The sequence below is a fragment of the Tachysurus vachellii genome, chromosome 20 (assembly GCF_030014155.1).
Source record: "Tachysurus vachellii isolate PV-2020 chromosome 20, HZAU_Pvac_v1, whole genome shotgun sequence".
Classification (NCBI taxonomy): Eukaryota; Metazoa; Chordata; class Actinopteri; order Siluriformes; family Bagridae; genus Tachysurus; species Tachysurus vachellii.
The window spans coordinates 4,878,961-4,902,804 of NC_083479.1; the positions used below are offsets into that span (position 1 = coordinate 4,878,961).

The 23,844-nt window shown below is 38.2% G+C and overlaps 2 protein-coding genes across 4 annotated transcripts; one reads left to right on the top strand and one right to left on the bottom strand.

The window, feature by feature from the left end:
- The first annotated feature begins 1,271 nt into the window (after window positions 1-1,271).
- On the top strand, window positions 1,272-14,567 carry grk5 (G protein-coupled receptor kinase 5). 2 transcript variants are annotated; one of them, XM_060896371.1, is made up of 17 exons: window positions 1,273-1,317; window positions 1,427-1,487; window positions 6,404-6,499; window positions 6,674-6,786; window positions 7,399-7,476; window positions 8,171-8,271; window positions 8,382-8,474; window positions 8,565-8,628; window positions 8,798-8,938; window positions 9,041-9,231; window positions 9,323-9,360; window positions 9,870-9,959; window positions 10,883-11,091; window positions 12,346-12,483; window positions 13,333-13,470; window positions 13,554-13,730; window positions 14,177-14,567. In XM_060896371.1, exons 2-17 carry the CDS (start codon window positions 1,436-1,438, stop codon window positions 14,273-14,275), a joined length of 1,818 nt encoding a protein of 605 aa, XP_060752354.1. In that variant the 5' UTR covers window positions 1,273-1,317; window positions 1,427-1,435; the 3' UTR covers window positions 14,276-14,567. The 2 variants fall into 2 exon arrangements, with proteins under 2 accessions (XP_060752355.1, XP_060752354.1); XM_060896372.1 differs by having other exon boundaries at window positions 1,272-1,487; window positions 8,189-8,271.
- An 832-nt stretch (window positions 14,568-15,399) lies between these two features.
- On the bottom strand, window positions 15,400-22,521 carry ash2l (ash2 like, histone lysine methyltransferase complex subunit). 2 transcript variants are annotated; one of them, XM_060896374.1, is made up of 17 exons: window positions 22,444-22,521; window positions 22,035-22,101; window positions 21,695-21,834; window positions 21,017-21,105; window positions 20,838-20,932; window positions 20,602-20,697; window positions 20,391-20,486; window positions 19,409-19,484; window positions 19,126-19,143; window positions 17,803-17,905; window positions 17,495-17,712; window positions 17,158-17,325; window positions 16,700-16,893; window positions 16,529-16,621; window positions 16,343-16,441; window positions 16,048-16,107; window positions 15,400-15,949 (listed from the first exon to the last, which is right to left on the bottom strand). In XM_060896374.1, exons 1-17 carry the CDS (start codon window positions 22,500-22,502, stop codon window positions 15,842-15,844), a joined length of 1,779 nt encoding a protein of 592 aa, XP_060752357.1. In that variant the 5' UTR covers window positions 22,503-22,521; the 3' UTR covers window positions 15,400-15,841. The 2 variants fall into 2 exon arrangements, with proteins under 2 accessions (XP_060752357.1, XP_060752358.1); XM_060896375.1 differs by lacking the exon at window positions 19,126-19,143.
- Window positions 22,522-23,844: the final 1,323 nt, after the last annotated feature.

Genomic DNA, 23,844 nt, shown 5'->3' on the forward strand with positions numbered 1-23,844 from the left:
TGCCAGATATGTACCAAGAGCACCTTAAAAACCACAACAAATTACCTGTGTGTTTACGCACACTTGGCGAATAAAGCAGATTCTGATTCTGATTGAGTTTCAGTTCATGGACAGATATTTTGCCATTTTTCTTTAGAATTCACTGGTATAATTCTAAATTCATTGTTCCATCAATGATGGCAAGCTGTCCTGGACCAGATGCAGAAATGCAGGCCTAAATCATGATACTGTCACCACCATGTTTCACCATGTAATTCAGAAAAAGAATACCAAAAAGTTCTATTTTGTTCAACATTATCTTTATCTTTAACATTATCAAACTAAAGTGTTATCACTGTTCTTTAAATAAAATAGGGCATTCACAGAGACCCATTCAGATAGATCAGATAAATACTTTAAATACTAATCCTAGAGGCTCACATACTTTTTTGCCTCTTACATATATACAATATTGTAACATTTTTTGAATAAAACAATGACTAAGTATAATATATTTGTCTGATCTGTTTGATTGTGTTCACTTTGTCTCTTTTTGGGACTTGTGTGAAGATCTGATGATGTTTTGGATCATATTTATACAGAACTATAGAAATTTCTAAAGTGTTCAGAAACTTTCAATCAAAACACACACACACACATATATGCATTATATATTTTTTTGTTATTTTTGCTGGAGGACATCATGTTCAAACATGCAGGAAGGTCTGTGGAATGCTAATAACAGTAGTTACAACCGTTTAAATTTAGACTTGCATACGGCGGACATACGGCGTATGTCACAGATGTCTAATGATGTAAATGATCTTCGTTAATCCTCCATAAGTCATTAACTAATATTAGCATCTAATAGTATTAGCAGCTTTTTCATATACGTCTCGAAGGCTGTTAATTGATACGCTAAGAATAAATTAATCAGTAAAAAAAACATTTGTTTATTATCAATAGACTACTTATATGTAGTAAAATTTTCAGAGTACAGCTGATACATATGAGCTGTTTCAGGTGTCGGACAGTGTACTGTACTTAACCTACAATCATAATATCCTGACAATATTTCTACTTGCTACAAGCCTACACCCGTGCTATTATGTTACGGTAAACTAGAGTCTGCTACCTCCCTTTGTCTTCAGGGTAAAGCCGCGCTAACTAGTGACGTCAAGTGCAGCGAACATATCCAGCTGGTAGAGTGACGATGTCACATTTTTTTATGACGATCCTCCTCCTATTTAAATGCTGAATGCAGAGCTACCAGACTCGGCACTTAGAGTCTGTTTCCAGTACGAGTCATGCTGGTCATCAAGACATGGATATGACAAAGTAAAGAATGCAAAACTGTCTTTCCTTTAGAATTTCACTTTAGAGGCATAAACGTAAAAGTCGTAGCAAAACATCCTAGGTTTTTATTGCGTCTGCTGATTTCTGACAGAGTGAAGGGATGGAGATCGAGTCTATGGCAGCGAACACTGCTCTGATCAGGGCTAGAGAAGGTAAGATAGCTTTTATTTCATCTTGTCCCTGACAAAAATTAGAAATGTTACTTTTAAAGAATTTATAGAAATGATTGCGCTTGAACTTCTAGTTGAAGCTAAATAATTCTATTGATGCCACCTGTTCTTACAGACCTGTACGCATCTTAGCTTCGAGTCTTAATCCTGAATCTTTTGCAACACAGCCAAGCCGCTATAGTGACTTTTAGTAATGGATTAGTGAAACGGTTGCAAAATTACAACACAGCACACCTAGACTTACTGGCACACAATATCCAAAATGACCCAGGTGACTGAAATCCATCAGGTGTCGTGTCCTAAATCAGCACTCTAGCTTTAGAAATGCATATGAAGAAATTAGACTTTAGAAATCCTTACTCTGTAACTTATGAAAACTTTCAATATGTCCATTTTCATTCTACACAAACACACACAAACTCTGTGTAGGTGCTAAGGACTATTTGCAAAACACCACATTCCACTTTTTTTTTTCTCCTCGCTCAGTCCTTGCCCATATAAAACACGTCACAGCACTCAGGAAACAGATACATATCTGATAACTGCTAAGGTCCCAAACAGGTTGGACTCGTGTCTATTTGTGCAAGAGCTAAAATTAGAAGGCTAAATTCGCGAACCTGTCGGTTGAGTCATAAAGTGTAAGGAACAACTATTTAAACTGTGAAAAGACTAATACTTATAATTATCAACTTAGCTGTGCAGCAGGTGTCAAATTCGAATCGTTCACTTCATTTCATCGTATCGAATTAACAACGGTTTAAAAATGATATTTCAGCACTAGAAACTGCATAAAGAATCATTACGAAAATGTGTATAATAAGAATAACAAAATTTAATTACAAATTTTAAACATTTTAAAGGAAGTAAACAAGCACAATATTGTATTCAAAATATATCTAATAAAATAATATACTTTTTTTTCATTTGGTGATGTGTTCCAGATTTTTATTTATTTATTTTTTTTAATTCAACTCAATTTATTTATGTAGAACTTTTAATTCAATTGACATTGTCTCAAAGCAGCTTTACAGAAGCATAGAAACAATCAAAATCGTAAAGTTTAAAATTAAATTACTATTTATCTATAACATCTTTCGATAATGAGCAAGCCTGAGCTGACGGTGGCATGAGATATGATGAAGAAACCTTGAGAGGAACCAGACTAAGAAGGGAATTTCATTCACATGTGGGTGACACTGGACAGAAAATAAAGTCAATGTAAATAATTTCCTTTCTACAACGGTTTATTGTAGAGTGGAATTGTGAACCAAGAGCTCAGAGTCATTTATGAGTTCATTACAGACTTAACACTAATCCTTTCCTACCAAAGTTCTTTCCATCGGTTGTTTCCGATCTTGAAACTTTACATCTATTTGTGAGATATTCAGAGACGTTTAATAGAATTATTCAGGCTTCTGAAAGGACTGAATGAATTAAGAATCTTTAATATCAGACCACACGTGGAATGCAGGTGTGGCGTTTATATACATACATCTCAAAAGCGATACCATCTTTTAACTTTCTTCCATTACTTCCTGCAACTATTATTAACTTATGCAATAATTCCATACTAATTAATACCTGGAATGTTTTTGCAAACTTGACTGTCCACAATTTTAATAACCAGGCATCTATTTTGTCGTTATATAAATGCTAAGACAATCCAGTGTTTGTATTTCAGACTCAGGTTGAAGTTGTTTTAGACAGACTCGATTGTTTGCGTAAAAGCAAACGACTCACAACTGCACACTTGAAGGTGGGAGAATAAATAAAAGAAAGAGAACTTAAGAGATCTGCAGGTAGTTTAAATTGAATCTCACTGCACAAAAAAAAAAAAAAAGAAATGATGATAGTGCAGGTACATTGGCAAATCAGTTATAGCTAGACTTGCAGAAAAAAAGTTTGGTCACCTAAATCCTCCGACACTTGCCCAAATCTGAAAAATAATGGACTCGTTACTTTTGGAAGATTTGTGCTGTACTATAGTATTATATATTGTAAACGTATATATATATATATATATATATATATATATATATATATATATATATATATATATATATATATATATATATATATATAATGAATAAATATGTATATATGTTTTTACTATATATTGATATATGGTAATTGTATAAGATAAAACAAAACATTTTTTTCTCCTTAATAATATTTTGCAATATTTTTCAAGTGCCAAGATTTCTAATTCTTTTTTTTCCTTAACTTTATTTTTTTTTCAGGAGTTTAGCTCATAAAAATGAAATATGTCTTTAAAATCTATAAGACCATATGTTTTCTAGTTAGAGTAGCTAGCTGGTTAAGTCTTTTAAACGATCTCATTAAGTTAGCTAGCTGGTTAGGTTTTGTTGTTAATCTGCCTTCGCTTTCATGACAAAACAGTTATTAAGCATTAACTAATCAGCAAAAACATTAACAAACTTCAAGGTTTGTCTGGTTCAGCAAAGTATTTTGCTTTGTGCACTAGCTTGTCGTGCAGGGTCAGGCATTTAGGAGCCTACATTTAAAATGACACAGCACCCATAATTTACTTCAGTTTCTCAGTACGCCTGAATAAACTAAGCAATCAGGAATATAAATGTGTTGGGAGGAAGATGAAAGACTGCAGAATAATTGCGTGGAGATTATCGAGGACTATTTAGAGAACCAGTGCTCTATAGCAGAGGTGTTTAATTCCAGATATCTGAGGAATGGAATCTGGCGCAGTGTGGTAGTTTCCCCGTTCTGACACACCTCCTGAAAGAACAGTAATTAAATGGTTATTAGTGAATGGATGGAAATCAAAAACACGGATTGTTTGGGTGGTTTATCTAGAATAGTTTGATAAGCGTTCTGTAGAAAATATAAACGGAGATGTAAAGATTTTACAATTTTGACAGTGTCTCAAACAGTGTTATGTTACCAGGACTAAATAAAGAACGTGATTACAGTATAATACATTTTAAAAGCAATTAACAATGTTACCTTAAGAACATAAGGACATGTGTTACCAGTACTCGTGAAGTATCAAAGGATGTAATAGAGAAGCAGATCTTAAAGTCTTAAGTTTAGTACTTTATTAATCCCCATGGGAAAATCCATGTCACAACAGCCGCAAGAGCATCGGTAAGGATTAGGACTTAACACAAGAGCACACAATAAACTTAAAGCACCCAATAAACTCACAAAAAATTCTGCAAATAAGAAGTACAAATATACTTATATAACATATGAAAGTTATTTACAGTACAGGCAGAGAGACTGAGAGTTCTGTACATAATAACTGTACAAATATACTCTACAAACAGTCCTAGAACAGCATGTAGTAGTAGTAGTAGTAGTGTATTTATTCTAGTAGTAGCTCTGTATTTATTCTAATAAATGCTATACAGTGAAGTTATCTAATCAGCCAATCAGCACCATGCATAAAATAGCACAGAAGTCTGAACAACAAGGAAATCTGGTCTCTATGACTTTTTCTCTTGTTGTTGGTGCCAGATTGGTTTGGTTGGAGTATTTTACAACTTGCTGATCTGGTAATTTCACACACAACAGTCTCTTGAAGTGATGCAGAACAAGATGGAAAAGAAAAAAAAGCACCCAGTGAGCTGAGAACCTGCAGGGTTAAACACGTTCTCGACTGGAGAGATCTGAGGAGTATGTAGACTGGTCTGAGCCAACAGGAAGGATATAGTTAATCATATAAGCGCACTCTATAACTCTTGTCACTCAAGAAGCTTTGTGTTAAGCACAAACTGAAATTCTAGTAGCAATTGCAGGAAATGAGGAGAATTAATGCAGTGTTTAACATGTAATGTGTTGTTTATAACAACATCAAAAGCAATCCAAATCGAATAACATGAACCCTCGAGGTTAAACTATTAGTAGTTAGGTTAAAACTCTGATTATAATACCTTAACTAAACAAATTCTCTGTATGCAGATTGGCTTTGATTAAGCTCTAAGAAAGCTTTTGTGTAATATGATTAAAGCAACGCAAGTGAAATGACTTCCTTCCCAGTGGCATCCACCCTTCTCTAACAGTAAAAGCCATTCATAAAGGGCATATATATGAGCATATAAAGCTACTACCACACCTCTCTGTAGCCAAAGCAACAATGTCAGGTATCTACAGTAGATGAACCAGTAGAACTAGGCACAAGAGTTCATTTCCAGGTGCGTTTTTATACTTTCAAGTGCAGCTTTCAAGTAAGCTGTACTTACTACCTTAGCAGTGTAAGCTGATATGATCGAGGTGGTTGTTCCCATCAGTTAGACATGCACAGAAAAGAAAACTTGAAGAATTTCAGGTTTATCATGATGCTGGCTTGGATAAGGTGTCTAGATTATAGATATTTTCTGTTGAACTGAAATGCACGAGAAGTTGTTACTAAATTTAGTGAGAACTGGTACTATATCATTTATGATGTCATAATCACTTTCTTTGTCCTGGAACAATCATTCCTTCACCTTTTCCCCCCTTGAAGGTAGGTAATAAGATAACTATAGCTGGTCATGTAGCCAAGAAACTGAAAAACCCTCCATGCCTAAGATTTGGGATGGGATTTGGGAAACTTACAAAGCACTGACACTGGAGACTCCTTCCGAAGTCACAAATGATGCCATTATCACATTTTATTTGTGTAACCATTTGCAAAATCTTTAAATGAATAACTATGTGTATATAACAAACCCTAGAAATGTTCGTCATAAATATTCTATAGTTCACATTGTGTAAAAGATTTATGTATGTCAAGCTAATTCTCAAGAACATGTTTAATAGGAACATATCAAAAAGCCAAATGTTTTTTCTGGGCTCAGGTTGTAATTTGTATGTAGACAGATTTCCAATTTTAATAAGTGTTTTTATAACAATTGTGTTTCTCTCTTATGTCCCTGAAGGTGGTGGTGGCAAGCACAAAGGGAGAAGCAGGAGGTGGAAAGAGCTGCTGCAGTTTCCTCACATTAACGAGTGCGCCGGACTGGAACAGAATGTTGGTGAGATGCTGAATGCAAATAAGAAAAATGAAATTATATATATATATGTATATATATATATATGTATATATATGTATATATATATACATATATATATATATATATATATATATATGTATATATATAGCATAGCACCAGAGTTAAGGAGCTGACCTGTGTGTGTGTGTGTTACAGAACGAGACTACTATAGCCTGTGTGTGGAACAGCCTATAGGAAAGGCATTATTCCAACGCTACTGTGAGACAAAACCAGACCTCAAATGCTGCATTGACTTTCTGAATGAAACGGTATGCACTGTAATGTGGTTCAAAAGTGCCGCCACAGCACAGAGCCTTGATTTCATTCCCACTCAACACTTTTGGGATGAACTGGAACGCTGACTGTGCCCCAGGTCTTCTCGACCGTCATCAGAGCCTGGCCTTACTAATCCTCTTGTAGCTGAATGAACCCAAATCCCTAGAGCAACACCCCAAAAACTTATCAAAATCCTTCCCAGGATCTGAAAGGGGAATAAATCTGGAAAGGGATGCACTAAAATGCACATATGGGTGTGATGGGTGTCATATAAATAATAACAATAAAATAATAATCATAACAACAGTTAATAAGAGTATATAAATTTGAATTCTACGTCTTTAAAAAGTACTGAAACTGGAGATCCATAAATTCTAACAAACAGCTAATAAAAAAAATTTCCATATGAACAACATTGACATTTAAAACCCTTTATGATAGTGTGTCCATTCAACAAACCCACTTGTTACTGTAGAAACGTTTACAATTGATATTAATAAATTATTATTATTATTATTATTATTATTATTATTATTATTAACATGAAGCTTCCTGCAACTTAGCTAGCTGTTGAGGTCTTTGCTTATGTTTTTTTTTTCCCCCAGGAAGAGCATGATGTAATACCACCCGAAAAATGGAAAAGCTACGGGAATGAAATTATTTCAAAGTATCTCAACACTAAGGTAAACAAACCTATATACCACTGTTCACAGTATTACTGAACTAGTAACACCCCAGGGGTTAAATCTGGATCTGGAGAGCTCCCTCATTTTTAAAAATCAATGAAAAATTCCCTGAAACAGAAATGACGTCTAGCACTAATTTAGCACTAATTCACTTATACCAAAGCCATCATGTGTTAGATAAAGGTATAACCTTGAAAAGTATTCAGTAGTTTTCAGTCATACAGTAGCTTTACCCTCCTTGAGAGGAGGTCTTGACTTGTTCTTGGCTAAATCCTGGACATATCTTGGACTTACCAATGTACACAATTCTCAACAAAAAATGCCCATGATTGGTTGGTGTCAGTCTGATTGACAGGTGGGAGAGTAACACAGGCCCTCCCACCTAAACAGAACGGCAAGTCACGCTCTCCTGATAATAATGCAAACCCTTTTCTGTTGTACCACTCGAATGCCTCTTGTCATTGATATAATTTTTAATACCTCTGTATAATCCCATGTACACTGCTGGTACTAGTAGATGAATAGAGCTTTCCAAATCCTTATTGATCCTCTGGACATTTTAATGATGTGAGACTAGACAAGACAAGATCATAAGACACGCAAATAAAAAACAAGAAGATTACTAGACTGATATCCTGTACATATCTAGCTTGTATTTTTCTTGTTTATATTAGCTTATGTATATGTTCAGTCTCCTCAATTTGTGCAGGAGATACCAGATAACCATCGGGAGATATGCAAGCAAAACCTGGAACAAGACATTTCCTACAGTCTTTTCAGCGACTGCAGAAAGTGAGTTTCTTTCTACCCCTCCGAAAGACACGTCTTGTTTCGGGAGCACTTTATTATCTATAATATCTACACGACCACTAAATGACCATGTTTATGTTTTCTTGTTCCAGAACTCTGCATGAATATTTAAGCGGAGAGCCTTTCAAAGATTATCAGAAGAGCATGTATTTTGACCGTTTCCTTCAGTGGAAGATGATTGAAAGGTTTGATAGATTATTTTTTTTTTAGCAAAAATGATGGTGCATATCTGTGTATAAAGGAAAACGCGTATCTAAACACGTTTCTGCCCATAGATACCCAGTCACAAGGAGCTCATTTCGAGAATACCGGGTTTTGGGAAAAGGAGGATTTGGGGAGGTAAGGAACGATGCAGGCCTTTACGTCAGCAAAAGTTGTAGAAGAATATTCACAAACATTTACTTTCAGTGAATGCGAGTAAAATAGAAATCTCTCTGCAACCTTGTTGTGTCACTTCTAAATATGAAAATGAAATTACATGCTATTCACCTGACATGTCACACCTCAGGTATGTGCATGCCAGGCTCGGGCATCCGGCAAAATGTACGCTTGTAAGAAACTGGAAAAGAAGCGCATCAAGAAGCAGAAGGCAGAAATCATGGCGCTCAACGAAAAGCAAATCCTGGAGAAAGTGAACAGCAGATTTGTGGTGAGACCTGATCCAATGGTTTCGTGTATCTTTCGGTATAAGTAAAACTGTCCGTTCCTTTAACGTAAGAAAGCTATTCTGTTCTTTCCTTTTGTGCACTAGGTCAGTTTAGCTTATGCATATGAGACCAAGGAAGCGCTTTGCCTGGTGCTGACCATAATGAATGGAGGAGATCTGAAGTTTCACATATATAAGATTGGCTTTCCAGGATTAAGCAAGGAAAGGGTGCAGTTTTATGCAGCTCAGGTCCTATGTGGCTTGGATCATCTTCATCAAAACAACATTATTTACAGGTAACGCTGCTTCAACAAGCTTAGATCAATGTTCATTTTTAGAATTTACTTCAATCTCTGGAAGTTATAATCAACTTCATTTTTATTTCAGGGATTTAAAGCCTGAAAACATCCTCTTAGATGATTACGGTTAGTGCATCCATTTCTACAGGAAAACACTAAACACATTAAAATACGGTTCAACCTGCTGTACATCAAGAGGCAAAAATCATTGTTCATAGTGTAGAATTTGTTGGTTATGTAATAACATAACTCACAGTTTGCTAAACCCTAACAAGGAAATAATTCAGGAATGCTCAAGCCATCGCTTTCTTATTCTTAAGTTTCAGGAACTAAGAATTAGTTTTAATTCATTTCCTCCATGAAATCTGATTGTTACGCATCACAGCACTTTATGTAACGATTCATTCAAGCTAAAAAAAAAAAAACGTATGTACAAGGAAACATTACATAATACCACAGTGCTACTCAATTCTTAAATCTGATTGGTTAGATGTTGATTCACAAAGTAATTTATAGTTTATAATTAATCTATAGAAACGTTTGTGCATGTACATTGTTCTTTATAAATGCAGAGCATTCCTTTAATGTGGTCATTTTATGCATTTATCTTTTTTTTTCTGTTTGTTTTTAATTAGGTCACATACGCATATCTGACCTGGGCTTGTCAGTAATCATAAAAGAAGGAGAGCTCATTCGTGGAAAAGTGGGAACAGCTGGATACATGGGTACGTCATGTTCTCACCAGTAAACCACAGGACACACTTACACTACACTAACACGCTGACGCGTTAAAACAATAGGCCAAGTTCTTATCTTATAGTATTTAATATGTAGGCTAGACATCAACATGAATTCCAGTATACAGTATGACTTAAAAAACTGCAATTTACAAAATGAACCTACAGTAAAACTTTCATAACTTTTATAACTGTGCAGTTTTTTTGTTGTTGATGCGCTTGTTGTCTACAGAGTCAAAAAATGATCTGTACCTAGATCTAAGTTAATACCCAAGCAGGATTATTGACCTAAATATAATAATGCTATTTAGTAAAGTCCAGTAGTACTAGTTATTATTACTACTAGTAGTAGTGGTATATTATGTCACTCAGAAGATCTTTGAGTCTTTGTCATGTGCAAAGCTGGTTTAATAAATGATTGTTTCCATAGTAACTCAAGTAATTCACAGCAAATGTATGGCAGATACGCCAGATACAAATAGTAGTTTTAAAAATATATGTAGTTTTAAAAAATTAGTTATTCAGTAAAGAAAACCTTTAAGCATTGGAAAATCTTTATTACTAGTTTCCTTCATGAAGTGAATAAAAGTATGAAGTCACCTGATCATCGCACTCATATGTTGTTCTTCCACCAAACTCTTGCCACAACATTTGGAAGCCACAATTGTATCAAGTCTTTGCATGTTCTAGCATTACAATTTTCCTTCACTGGAACTAAGAAGCTTAAACATGTTCCAGCATGACAATGCCCCTGTGCACAAAGCTCCAAAGACAAGTAGGAAAATAATCACTTTCTGCACTATTAAAACATGTGTTATTCCCATTTACAGGACCGAGTCCGTTATTATTTCCACCTTTTACATACATTTTATGTAATTTATTTTGAAATATTCGTCTGTTTGTGAACGCAGCTCCAGAGGTCATTGGTGATAAGTACTACAATGTCAGTGCAGACTGGTGGGGACTCGGTTGTCTCATCTACGAGATGACCGCAGCGGCTCTTCCGTTTCGAGATCGGCACGAGCGAATGCACCGGAAGGAACTGGACAAAAGAGTGCTGGAAACCACAGAGAACTACGGGGTCAGGTTCACAGCGGACACCAAAGACATCTGTCAAGCGGTAGGAACGTCTCACTAAGCCTGCTGATAGCTGTAGGTGTTGCTATATATGTGTAGAATACCTTTCAGCGAGTACGGACCGTGCCATCAGTCAAATGATGTGAAGAGCAGGGACTTTTCACAACACAGTGGCCAGATTAGAATGGGACAGAATATTAATCGCCATCCATAGAACATGTGGCCTGAGTAGAATATATCCATCAGAAATAAAACAGCAATATACATTTACAGGATTTGGCAGACACCCTTATAACTAGCTCATCACTGGTCTTGCCAAGCTTCAGACTGACAGCAGAAGGTCTGGACTCTTTTCTTAGAAAAGCACTGCCCAAGAAGGTGTCTGACTGACACGTAAAGCAACCAATCACAGTTTGTGTTTTTAAGCATGAAAATTGTAAAGCCGACGTTCCTACAAAAACAGAGTATAGACTTTTCATTTCAGATTGTTGTGAATTAATGAGTCTATACTGTGAACGTGACATAATTTGGAAAACCCAGCATTAGGCTGATCATCATAAGAAAAGTTGTTACTGGCTAAACATGTCGGTATCCTTCTTCCATGAGGAAAAAGTAAACTCCTGTTTAAATATGGATTAACCCCTTACTGCCCCAGATTATTAGTAGTTCATCATACATAAGCATACATAAATGATTCAGTAAGTACAGTGAAACTCATGAAATAATGTTACTAGAAATATAGGTCTGAAATGTAATTACTTTAATCCAAGTTGTGCTTTTTACTAAAAGGGAAAATTTCAACACCGGCTTCTACTTCATTGTGATCTGTCCATCTTCAACATCATCACATCTGTGGCATCTGTCTATAAAGAAAATAAAAACCGATTCAGAAATGAAAGACAAAAAAAACAATACAACTGTTTTTAATTTCATGTTACTGTAACTCAATCAGAAAAGCTCAATAAAAGGTGTCAATAAAAAGTGTGAAAGTAAGCATAGCAAAGACGTAAGTGACAATTACAAACATTAAATTAATTTTAACTCAATTCATAACATGATTATCATCATCTCTTTGTAACTTTCCTTCTTCTTTTCATTTTGCCATTGTTTCATAGTCAAAATAGAGCCCTTAACCATAAACATGTCCTCCGCTTTTAAAAAATATGCACATCACAAACATATACATGACGACGCATTTTTATGTGTACTATAAAAATATACTATAAAATGTACTATAAAAATATATGTTTTATACCATATGTATTAAAGCTCATTAATTTGATATGAACTGTTTCAGCTCTTGGCCAAAAATCCAGAGGAAAGACTTGGATGCGGTGCTGGTGGTGTAACCGACATTAAAAATCATCAGTTCTTCAAGGAGATCAACTTCAGACGGTTAGAGGCTGGAATGCTGGAGCCTCCTTTTGTGCCAAATGTAAGTAAGACATAAGATTCAGCTCTGAACTGTGTATATATATATAATCTCTATCGAATTAGGTTTTATTCCTCAACTTTTCCAATACAGGTAACGTTACACATTTGTATACAAACCTGTATAGTGTCAGGAGTGTTGTGTGAGAGAAGAGTGTCAGCAAGAATCAAAGGAAAGGTGTAGAAGACAGTAGTGAGAGCAGCTCTGCTGTATGGGTTAGAGACTGTAGCAGTGAGGGAAAGACATGAGGCAGAGATGGAGGTAGCAGAGATGAGGTTGTGTTTAGGAGTGATGAGGATGGACAGGATTAGGAGTGAGCACATCAGAGGGACAGCTCAGGTTAGTTGTTTTGGGGACAAGGTCAGAAAGGCTAGATCGAGATGGTCATATTGGTAGAAGGATGTTGGAGATGGAGCTGCCAAGTAAGAGGTCAAGAGGAAGGCCAAAGAGGAGATATATGGATGTGTTAAATGAAGACATGAAGGTAATTGGTGTGAAAGTAGAGGATGCTAAGGAGAGAGTTAGGTGGAAACAGATGATAACGGGAAAAGCTGAAAGTGGAAGAAGAAGAAGAAACAAACCTGCATTTAAAAAAAAAAAAAAAACGCAGCCAAAGTGCTAGGTTTCTGAAAGGAACAAGGTGCCACAGCGGGCGACCCCAACCTGGGATACGAAAAGAAAGTCATTTCTCTGTGCTGTAATGTACAGTGTGTGAGACATAAATAAAGGCTTCTTCTTCCAACTATAGACCTTGATGATATATTTGATCCCCCATTAAAGATTACAATTAGACTATTATTAAAACGGCATCCATTTGTGACGCTCGTGACGACTCGCTTTCTGTTTCCACAGCCAAAAGCCGTGTACTGCCATGACGTCGTGGATATCGACCAGTTCTCCACAGTGAAGGGAATCAACCTTGATGTAAACGATGAAGACTTTTACACCAAGTTCAACACGGGCAGCATGGCCATCCCATGGCAGAATGAGGTAACAAACAAAAAATGAGCATACAAGAATTACTGTTCCTTACTTCAAACTCGGTATCTCACTCTCTATTGTGGCTCTTGCAGATGATTGAGACAGAGTGCTTTAAGGACCTGAACGTATTCGGGCCAGACGGCACGAGGACGCCGGATCTTGATCGTTCGATTAAGGTTGGCCAGAGCCTTAAATCTCAGACTAAGAGGATGCACCATCAGCCATCAAGGACCAAATCCAGGCTGATTGAAAAAATCTTCAGAAGACATGTAAGCATTGTCTACTTCGTTAGGAACAGCTGAACATTCATATGTTTATCCAGTCACCCAGTCAAAATATTGATCTCAGTGACTTTGACTCTCCTGGGGACTCTCCTTGAGTGGTGCAAAGAACCAGATAGACACGTCTTGATGAGGGAAGTCAAAGGAAAACAGCCAGTCTCGTTTGTGCTGATAAGGTTACGGTAACTTAAGTAACCACTCTTTACCTCCATGGTGAGCAGAAAAGCATTTGAAACTGACTTTCAGATGGGATCAATAAGTAAGTTCATGACGGATTTAAGGCATTGATCTGTTGTTTCTCTGGCTGACTGGACAACTTCATGAATGTTCAGGTGTTCCTGGATGGAAAGAATTGGTCAGTGAATGTCCAGTCTATGTTCTTAATACTTCCACACCGGGTGATGTATCCGTTTACCCTGCATTCTGTTTTCCAGAATCGTGATGAACCCACAGAGCAGAAGAGCAAACCATCAAGGAAGAGTACAGACGAGCTCCGAATGAACTTATTAGACTCTTCATATGAGACCTTGTAAATACACACAGCACCTATAAACAGATCTAGTTTCTACAGAAATGTTATAAAGGTTTGTGTAGCTGAAAGTATGTGTGCCTAGTTAAAAAATGTAACTAGGATTTAAACTAGCAGGCTTGGTGCTGACATTTTTTATGGATCATTGTCACAGTGTGAAGGAGTAAATATCTGCCTCTTAAGGAGTAAGTGCTTACTCTCTTAAAGAGTATCTATACAATTACTTTGATTTTTTTAATTCAGTTGTTTTATACTGTTACATCTTATCTAAATATATGACTGAAAATCAGTGAAAAGATTTTGTACGGTTTGTTTGTGTCTCTATCATTCAGTAAGCTGAAATCCACTTCCAGCAACATCATTTCAAGAGACTTACACAATATTAACTTTATTAAAACAAACTTCAGTATAAAAAAAAAAAAAAAAAAAGCTTAAAGATATGGAAACACCAAACAGAAATAAAAACATACTGTATTTTACATCCAAGTGATCAACTTTTCTGGAATTTACTAACGATATGCAACAGACAATATGTTGGTGTTTCAATAAAAAAAAAAAAGAAAACACCACACCGGTCATATCGCTGTTTCATGTCTGAGTAAAAAAACAATAAAATGGCACGCCTCCTGTACTTTAGTTTAACTCTCAGCGCTGATTGATACACTTTCTTGATAATACACACTGAATAAGACACACAAGCAGGATTCTAACTCACGTAAGGCTTTACCTTATATACACGACAATGATTTAAAAGTGTAATAAACGCCCAGATGTTCCTCACTCGTTAGAAAATTTCTCAATGCCTTACAGATGTTGTGCGCTTGGAACGGAAGTGACGAGTGAGAAATGGAATAAAGATGAAGTGAAAATGTTTAGAAGTGTATTAGCTCCACTGGTAAAGTGTTGTTTGAATGTTCTATCGTATGTCAACAGAATTTCTATCCGGCGGGTCTGTAATGTCTGTGCACGGACACGAACGGACACGTTTCCTCGTACGAAGAAAACAAAAAAAAAAAAAACCATGAAGTCAAATTTAGGTCTTGACGATAAATAAATGCCCGGAGAAAATGTTAGTTATGTGTAATGCCAGCTTTACTTAGGTATGACTAACAAAAGACAAAAGAAACAGAAAGTGTACTTTACTTTAATTGTGTTGATCCACTGCTGAAATTTGCCTGTTTTCCAATTACAGCACATCCTGAAGTGTTTTTCTGTTTCAGTCCCTTAATACCACAGAACTTTTTGTTTTTTAATTTATAACCAAACAGCGTTATACTTTTAACCGAAACGACCGATTGTAGTTACATTTAATGCCGTAAAACATTACAGCAACAGTATAACAACTATATACAGTCGGCACAACAATATGCGTTCCCTCACTTCTGTCTCATAAGAACAGTTGTGTGGTTAAAGAGTTTAAGATTACTGGGTTTTCTATTCTCTTCTCAGTACGAGAAAACATGTCAGAATTGCCTGCGGGAAAATCGGCCGCATGGTACAGATCCAGTACACGGACGTCGTGTTTTAGAAAGCGCTTCCTTCAACGTGTGCGGCTGAAGACATGTGCGGTTTAACCTTCCCACGGGGGGCTGCGCCGTCCGTCAACCTCCGTCTCCACGTGGTAAAGGATGTCTGCTAGAGAATGTTCGATCACTGCACCCCAGCCCATATCACTCATCTGAACACAAAACAAAGCACAGCTCAGAAAACTCAAAAAATAAATGAATTAATTAGTGAATACAAACCACCAGGTATGAATGCATTTACTGTACTCACTGGCTGGAACTTGACGTCTTTTGGCGGGTGTTTGAAATGTGGCCCAAAATTCACTGATACCTGCAGGAAAAGACAAGCAAATAGTTCAATATGCTGCCAGTGTGTCTCCACCTAGAGGTTCTTATGTTGAACTGCAGCTACATCAGAAAAAAATAATGAGACATTCCTGAAACAAACGTAAACCATGTGCTTAATCGTGCACCGCTGTGGCTTTCATGCACCGCCACAACACCATCTTGTGTTAAACAACAAACCAGACCGTTCGATATAGACTGTAAAGAAGAAAGTATCGTACCTGACAGTTTTTGTACAGCGATATGGCAGGGAAATACATTCCCTCAAACAGGTTCTCATACGCCAGCCCCTGATTCACGGCATTCTTGTAAAAAATCATCTAGAAAATGTATTCAGACACAAAGCATTTTGAAGGCAGCTTCCAAGCGAGAAATTGTGCCACGTTAGAACAGGATTTAATACTTACTCGACTGTTATTTATTGCCTTCAAGCTCTTCTCTGCCTTGTCCACGTAATCCTTCTCCTCAAAATAGAGATAGCTTTTAAACTTAATCAGTGCCTGCAAGAAAGAGAAGATTAAGTTGCCCATCAAGTGTTTATAATTGGGAACATGTTTCCATTTTTCTTCTGCTCATACTTTGTCCTTGTAAGTGTCGGGCAGTGCCCTTGCAGTCTCTGTATTGTCCGGTAACTCGATGAAGAATCCCAGGACGTCTCCCTGTCCGTAATCGTCTGAATAATGTTTCCCAATGGACTGATGGAAGCGTGTGCCCTTTTTGCTGCGCCAGGAATAGCTGAATTTGTCGTAGCCGAGTGGAGCCTGAAGATTACCTACAACATACCGCAACAACCAGTGAGGTCTTAATAACATTTTGGTTGAAAACATCATTACATAAGACCGTCAGGATGTAACTACTAGTTACAAGTCACTGAGTATAACAGGATATAATATAACTAACAGACAAAGAACAAACACTTATACCTCTATAAAAGCCACTGTCGCAAAAACCATTACTGTGATCTCATTTTCACAATACAGCCTAGTTCTTATTAGTATTTTCCTGATATTATGCCTCTCTGGGTGATAATACTAACCTAACGGTTGAGACCAGCCGAGGCGGGCAGCCGTGTCAGGGGGCATCTCGTCTATGGTCACTTCAAAAAACCAGGCCCCCTTTCGTACTCCATGAGACGCTCGCACCATCGAATAACCTTTTTCCCCGGTCACAGTCAGCCGGTCATCAGAGATCTTTAGCTGGGGAGCTTAGAAAACAGAACAGAAAGTGTGGAGATTAATTCATTAATGTAAAGGACGAAGAAGCGTTTTTTGTAAGATCAAACTTTTACCAATTCTGCATCGTTATTCAATATAATTGAGTATTAATTCGATGTTTCCATGTAGTTCAGCTGCACAAATAACTTGCTACCATACCCCGATCATGCAGGGCGAGCAGCACTCGCTCATAGAGACATGCACGGTACAGATCTCCGGGGATGGGTTTTCCTGCCCAGCAGTCCAGCTCAAGCTTTTCTGGGTCAGGTGCGTGGGGGTCTGGCTCAGCCAGGATGTAACGATAGCCGTCTTTGTTAAACGGGTGCTCGAGAGGATAGCCGTGAGGAGGCAGGCGCTGTGCTGAAAACAAGGGGTCGCTGGGGAGCAAGAAAACGCTGATTAAAGCTGAGCAACGGTACAACTGAACAGTGCGCACACACACACACGTTACCTCAAATAACTTGTACCTGCGTGTCCTCTTGGCCGTTCCTGCAGCGGTTCCATCCTGCTGCTGTTGCTGCTTGCGTTTGGCGCCTCGGCCTTTACCCGTACCGGGTGGAGGAAGGCCACCTTGATGGAAACAGGAGCTTATGAATGCAGATCTCAGTACACAAAACACCAACCACAACATTTGTTAGGGACACCGAACATATTTTGTGTCGCTCCTCAAAACATTACAATCCAAATTAAATACAAACCGACGTTGGATGTTTTCACATATGTGGCATTTAGTCGGTTGTGCCCCCCCTCACTGTGGTTGGTGTTTACAGGTGAGAGGACGACTGCACTTGCGGTTGTCGTCACATACAAACACAAACTCAGTCAAGAAACACAAACTGAGCCAGAGAAGAGAAGAGAGAGCTGCAGGGCTAAAGAATTCATTATGGTCTGGATATTTAGACAAACAAAAAGAGGAAAATAAATGAGGGTTGTGAAGCATAAAACATCCTAAGATAGCTGTTCTAATAATCGCATGTTCACTTATTTATCGCCGGCTCCGTGTTCTCCGAGCTTAAGGTGAGATTTATACCTTCTTGTAAGTTTACATTTTTCATCACGAAGTTTTTCCTAATTATTTCTGACCAATAGAAGAAACAGATATTTGGAGTGCTGTTTTCTATCTACACGCCCTGCAGCTGAAGCTTTTTTATTTTCTTTTTTTTTTGTTTTGTTAATTACGTAAGATTAGAAAACAAGCTAAAACCAAAATTATGCAGGAACATTGAACTAAATATTTACAGACTAGATTACTTTGTGCAACTGTGTGATCGTTATGGTGCGCTGAGGCTTGTTTTTGGAAAACCAAGCTCAACATGCTTCAATTATTCACCTACGTTACACTTGGAGAGGAAAAAAAAAAAAAAAAAGTAGGCAAAAACACTCAAATAAAGAGACACACTCAAGACCGCCAAGGACAGAGGTCTGATCAGGGCTTGGCTGTTATCTAATAACCACAGGATTAGACACAAATCTCTATTCAAAGCAGTGCGGACAAAATTTTGGTAAGCCCTGACACCAAAGTCCGTGGCACATGAATTTCCATTCGATTTGCTTGCGGCGAAGAGGACAAGCGCAAGCACAAATAAGCAAGAATTAGTGGAAATGTCAGGAGGAAGGTTGAAGACTGGACATCCCAACAGGAGGAAGACAAACAACAAGCTTAAAAACCAAACAACACGCAAAGCTTCAGATAAGGAAAACAAAGTCGAGGAGCAAAAGGATTAAAAAGGGGGCATGGAGAAGCATTACGGCGCTCCGAGACGCCACAGACGTTAGGGTTACATAGTCACCTGAAAATGACGATCCACCTAGAATATAATGTAGAAGTGTTAAGTGTGCACGCACAACGGGGGCATTAACGAGAGCATTCCTAACACCTGTGATTGCATGAAATACAAAAAAAGAACAATGCATACACTGTGCAAGAAATAAATCCGAAATATGTCTTAAGTATGTTATGGATCTTAAATCAGCTTGAAGAGACATGGTGTACATGCGAGTCTTGTGTATATTTGAATTTCCTGTTAATCATATCTTTGTATTCACGTTAGTGCAGCTCGGCAGGTGCCTTACCGTTCAGACTGTTCCCCGTGGTAACAGCGGTGGTTTGCTTCTGGCTGTCATACGATGGTCCGATAGTGGACAAGTCCTTAAACGCATGACAAACGCTGCAGTTTAGCAAGTGCACTGGTTCACAATTGAAATGTTTCACTAAACGCTTTATTAGTTAACTGACGCATTTTATAACAAATCAGGCTGCGGAGTGAAAATGCAAACAGGTTATAAACTTTAAATACATGCTCGTTGCCAGATTTCCCGAGCATCCATGCAAGGACATACACAGACTTTTTTTTTTGTCGTCTACTTGATTGTGTGTTTTAGTGCTTGCTGTGAGCGTGCCTCTACACTGACTGCTTCGTCTCACGGCTGAGAATAAAATATCTTCACGGCAGGATGCTACCAGCACCAGCGCTTCACAATAGGAATGGAATTTAGGAATGATTAGTAGTGAGAGCAAAAGAAATGAATTATCCAGAGAATAACGTTTGGTCCTCACGGCCTGGAGAATATGTTGGTGATATCTGGTAAACGTCATGCGTACCATTATATGACCCTTACAGGGGAGCTTCAGTCAGAAAACCCTGATTGCTTTGGATAAACGAGGAGTTCTGCAGGGAGGATCTAATGTCTTTGCATGAAAGTTCTGGAGGCATTTTAGAGAGATCTTCAGCTTGTTTTTTTTTGGGTCACTTCTCCTAAATAGAACTGTTGGCTATAACTTAGCTCCAGTTCCAACAAGTATCCTGTTGCTTTGTCAATTATTCCATTTAAGAATGACGTAGAGGACAATTTTGCTGACCTCATAACGTTTACAGGATATGTGAATGTTACTCAAGATACAGAGACCTTTCAAGGATCCTTGGACAATATGAATACGCTTTATCAACCCATTTTATACAGGCATGTTCTGTATTAAGGCTTTAACATAAAATTAGGAGGGAAGACTTTATCTGAGAGCACTATAAAGGCAAAAATCAGGCATTAGGAATAATACCTGATCAAGCAGGCCAAACTTGGGGTAGTCTTCCTCAGGATCTTTACTTCCAGGGTCAGGATGTTCCTTCACAAGGAATACGTCACGCTCTTTACACTTAAAAAAAAAAAACAAACAAAACAAAACAAAAATAATAATAAAAATTACAGAACAAATCACCCAAACTGAAAACATGGTCCAGTGAGCTAAAACAAGGAGTAAATCTGCTTACCATGGTCTTTACTATATTATTCGGCCACGTTAGCTTTCCTGGTCTCTGACGAGTTGTCATACACTCCCAGTACTTATCAATGAAGGGAATAATATCCTGGAAAATAGACATGTTTTCAAAGGATTATCATTCAATTTATAAAGCAAGCTTTTTCATGACACTACCACAATATATCGAATAACTTTTCTCGATTCATTATATACAGACTGCAAGTGAAATTGTATTAAGGATATTACCTTATCTTTGGAAAACATTGTCTTAGGATGATCCTCGTGAGTCCTTGACCTCCATGTTAGATTAGCCAGAGCTGTGAGGCACATCTCTTTCAGATCTGAAGAACAGGAACAGAAATCTAAAGCGATGTTCTTCGGAATAAATGTTTAAAACTGTACCAAGACTAGAGCAAAACACTCACTCGCTTGCTTTCTAAGGAAGTAGGTATTTCCACTGTGATGACACACATTGCAATGGAACACATAATTGGTCATGAATGGAAGGCAGGTCCTGTAAAGAAAAAGAAACCTTTACACTAATCTACTGTAGACATTTTATACTCAATACACCTCTCCTGCACAGAAGCAATGATAGGTATAGCTCATACTTTAAAATACCTATTGTCGATGCCAGTGACAGTGAGTATGACTTTCTCTATTATATAGTTCTTAATCTTGTGAAGCAACAACCGCCTTTGTTGTCTAGATGTAGACATGGCAATGTTGACAAAAGTTGAAATTTATGCAAATATGGAGCGACCTGGATCACCAATCTATCAGCGCAGTGAAGCGAGTAGACAGAGTGACAAACAGCGACTGGTGACTTCCAGCGATAAATCTGATCTGAGAGTTCTACTCAAGTAAGTGTGCATTTATACAACAACAATAACAACAACAACAACAACAAAAAAGAAACAATCTGAGCAGAACTGGAGCATGGGATTCATTTCTTTTTAAACAGGCATGATCCTGAAGACCAGAACATTCCACCGAGCAGAATTTTCTCATCCTCTGATGACCACACAGAGAACACGCTCATCTTTTAAAAAGTTGCGAGACTTCTCGTCTTAAGATTTAGCTTAAAACGTCCGCGTTCTTACGCGGTGTCGATGCTGAACGTGTCTGCCGTGAACCACTTCATGCACAGCGCGCACTGGAGCTCCACTTCACCCAGCTGTCGTCCGTTCTCCTCGTCTCCTGAGCCGGTTTGCGTGTCTGTCCCCTCAGGGCCCTCGCTCACCTAAATAAAAAAACCAAAGAAAACAAAAATCAAATCAAATCAAAAGCGTGGCATGAACAGAAATTCATTCAATGTCTGATTCAGTTTGTGGTCAGAAGGTTTGTGCCCCCTGATACAAACCTACATGAGCAAAGGTTCACTAATGAACCTTTTTAGAAAGCTACATGTTCCTGGGAGTTTCAGTACGTGTAGAAACCTACCGCAGGATCTTTTCCACTGGAGGACTCAGACTCCATGCTTGCTGTCAGGTCTCCTAATGATGCATCTCTGCAAAAGGTGCACAGAATCGGTTCAGTTCTATGGCACACGTCAACAGGCGTGTTCGCGTATTTAACACGTTATATTTACGTATCTTTTAACCCGTTAAAGTTAACGTTATACACTTCAGTAGCATTATTCTTTCTCCTCTGCAGTGACACAGTCTAATATTTACTTACTGTGCTGTAAATATCGCTAACTAGCATAAAGAGCCGTTACATTTAAACTGTTTACTGTTTTTAGCTCCTCGTCAATGCTCTTAAAGCTAAACGTATCCGTGTAGTAATACTTTTTTCTTCAAATATTTAACGTCCAGCACGTATACTAAAGCTATTTATTATTAAAACTCGCCTTTCCGCTGATTCTCCCTCGACAACAGCTACAGCGCCCGCCTCAGCTTCGGTAGCCATGTTTGAAAACTAATTCGCGTCGTGTAAAAAAAAGTCTCGCGAGAACACGCGTCTTCTTCGCCGCTCACTGGGCAGACTAGATGTGCACTGCCATCTATAGGTACTATTTATTTCCACCACTTATGAGTAGGCTATGTGGTCAGAAATATGTGGACACTTGGCTATTACACCCGTATTTGTCTCTTCCCCAAACTCACTCTCTCACTCTCTCACTCATTTTCTACCGCTTATCCGAACTACCTCGGTTCACGGGGAGCCTGATCTCTGGCGTCATCGGGCATCAAGGCAGGATACACCCTGGACGGAGTGCCAACCCATCAAAGGGCACACACACACACTCTCATTCTCATTCGCACACTAAGGACAATTTTCCAGAGATGCCAATCAACCTACCATGCATGTCTTTGGACCGGGGGAGGAAACCGGAGTACCCGGAGGCACGGGGAGAACATATAAACTCCACACACACAAGGCGGAGGCGGGAATCGAACCCCCAACGCTGGAGGTGTGAGGCGAACGTGCTAACCACTAAGCCACCGTGCCCCCACTCTTCCACAAACTGATGCAACAAAATTGGAAGCATACAATTGTTTAGCTTGTCTTTGTATGATCTCTTTGTTATTATCCATAATTCACCAGCCTCTCCACTATACAATGGAAAGGGACCAACCACTGGCCAGACGTGAAAATATCACCTTGTACCATGTACCATCTTTGCCAGCTTTTATGCAAATTTACAGCTTTTTTTTTACATTTACATTTACAGCATTTTAGCAGGCGCCCTTATCCAGAGCGACTTACATTTTATCTCATTTTTATACAACTGTGCAATTGAAGGTTAAGGGCCTTGCTCAGGGGCCAGCAGTGGCAGCTTGGTGGACGTAGGACGTTTTTACTTGACTAAACTGAAAAATTTGTTTGTGATGTTTGAAAGGCCTTGGTGCTGTATTTTCATAACTTGAGATAACCACGATAAAGCATTAGTAGTAATTCAGAAGCTTCAACACTTGCCAGCTGTTAAAAATAAGCAAAGTTAAGCAGTTAAGCAGAACTGGTAACCAGTTTGACTAGTTCAGCCTCCGTTTTGGCTTGGTCAGTCTAAGTTGGATTTTTCATTTGGGTATTTGGCTGGTCGATAGCAGTGACATTGGCAGTCACTAGTTTGCATATCTCTCTCTCGCACACACACACACACAGTGTATACTTACTGGACAAGATGCTGACGTGTCGAGATGAGAAGAGATCTGCTGGACAAACAAGTCTGATCCATGGAGGCCTCACATCACAACTTGTTTTTAAAGGACTTAAATGATCTGCTGCTTATTACACACCATCAGACTTC

Bases quoted from the DNA above. Each gene is read 5' to 3' on its own strand.
- ash2l (XM_060896374.1), bottom strand. From the start codon at position 22,502: ATGGCTACCGAAGCTGAGGCGGGCGCTGTAGCTGTTGTCGAGGGAGAA. The intron at 19,485-20,390 runs GTATTATTCCTA...CATGCGTTTAAG, and splicing joins AGTTTGGCCTGCTTGATCAG to GACTTGTCCACTATCGGACC. The intron at 16,442-16,528 runs GTAAGTATTAAA...TACATTTTCTAG, and splicing joins AGGCAATAAATAACAGTCGA to ATGATTTTTTACAAGAATGC.
- grk5 (XM_060896371.1), top strand. From the start codon at position 1,436: ATGGAGATCGAGTCTATGGCAGCGAACACTGCTCTGATCAGGGCTAGA. The intron at 9,232-9,322 runs GTAACGCTGCTT...TTTTTATTTCAG, and splicing joins CAAAACAACATTATTTACAG to GGATTTAAAGCCTGAAAACA. The intron at 13,731-14,176 runs GTAAGCATTGTC...TCTGTTTTCCAG, and splicing joins AAAAAATCTTCAGAAGACAT to AATCGTGATGAACCCACAGA.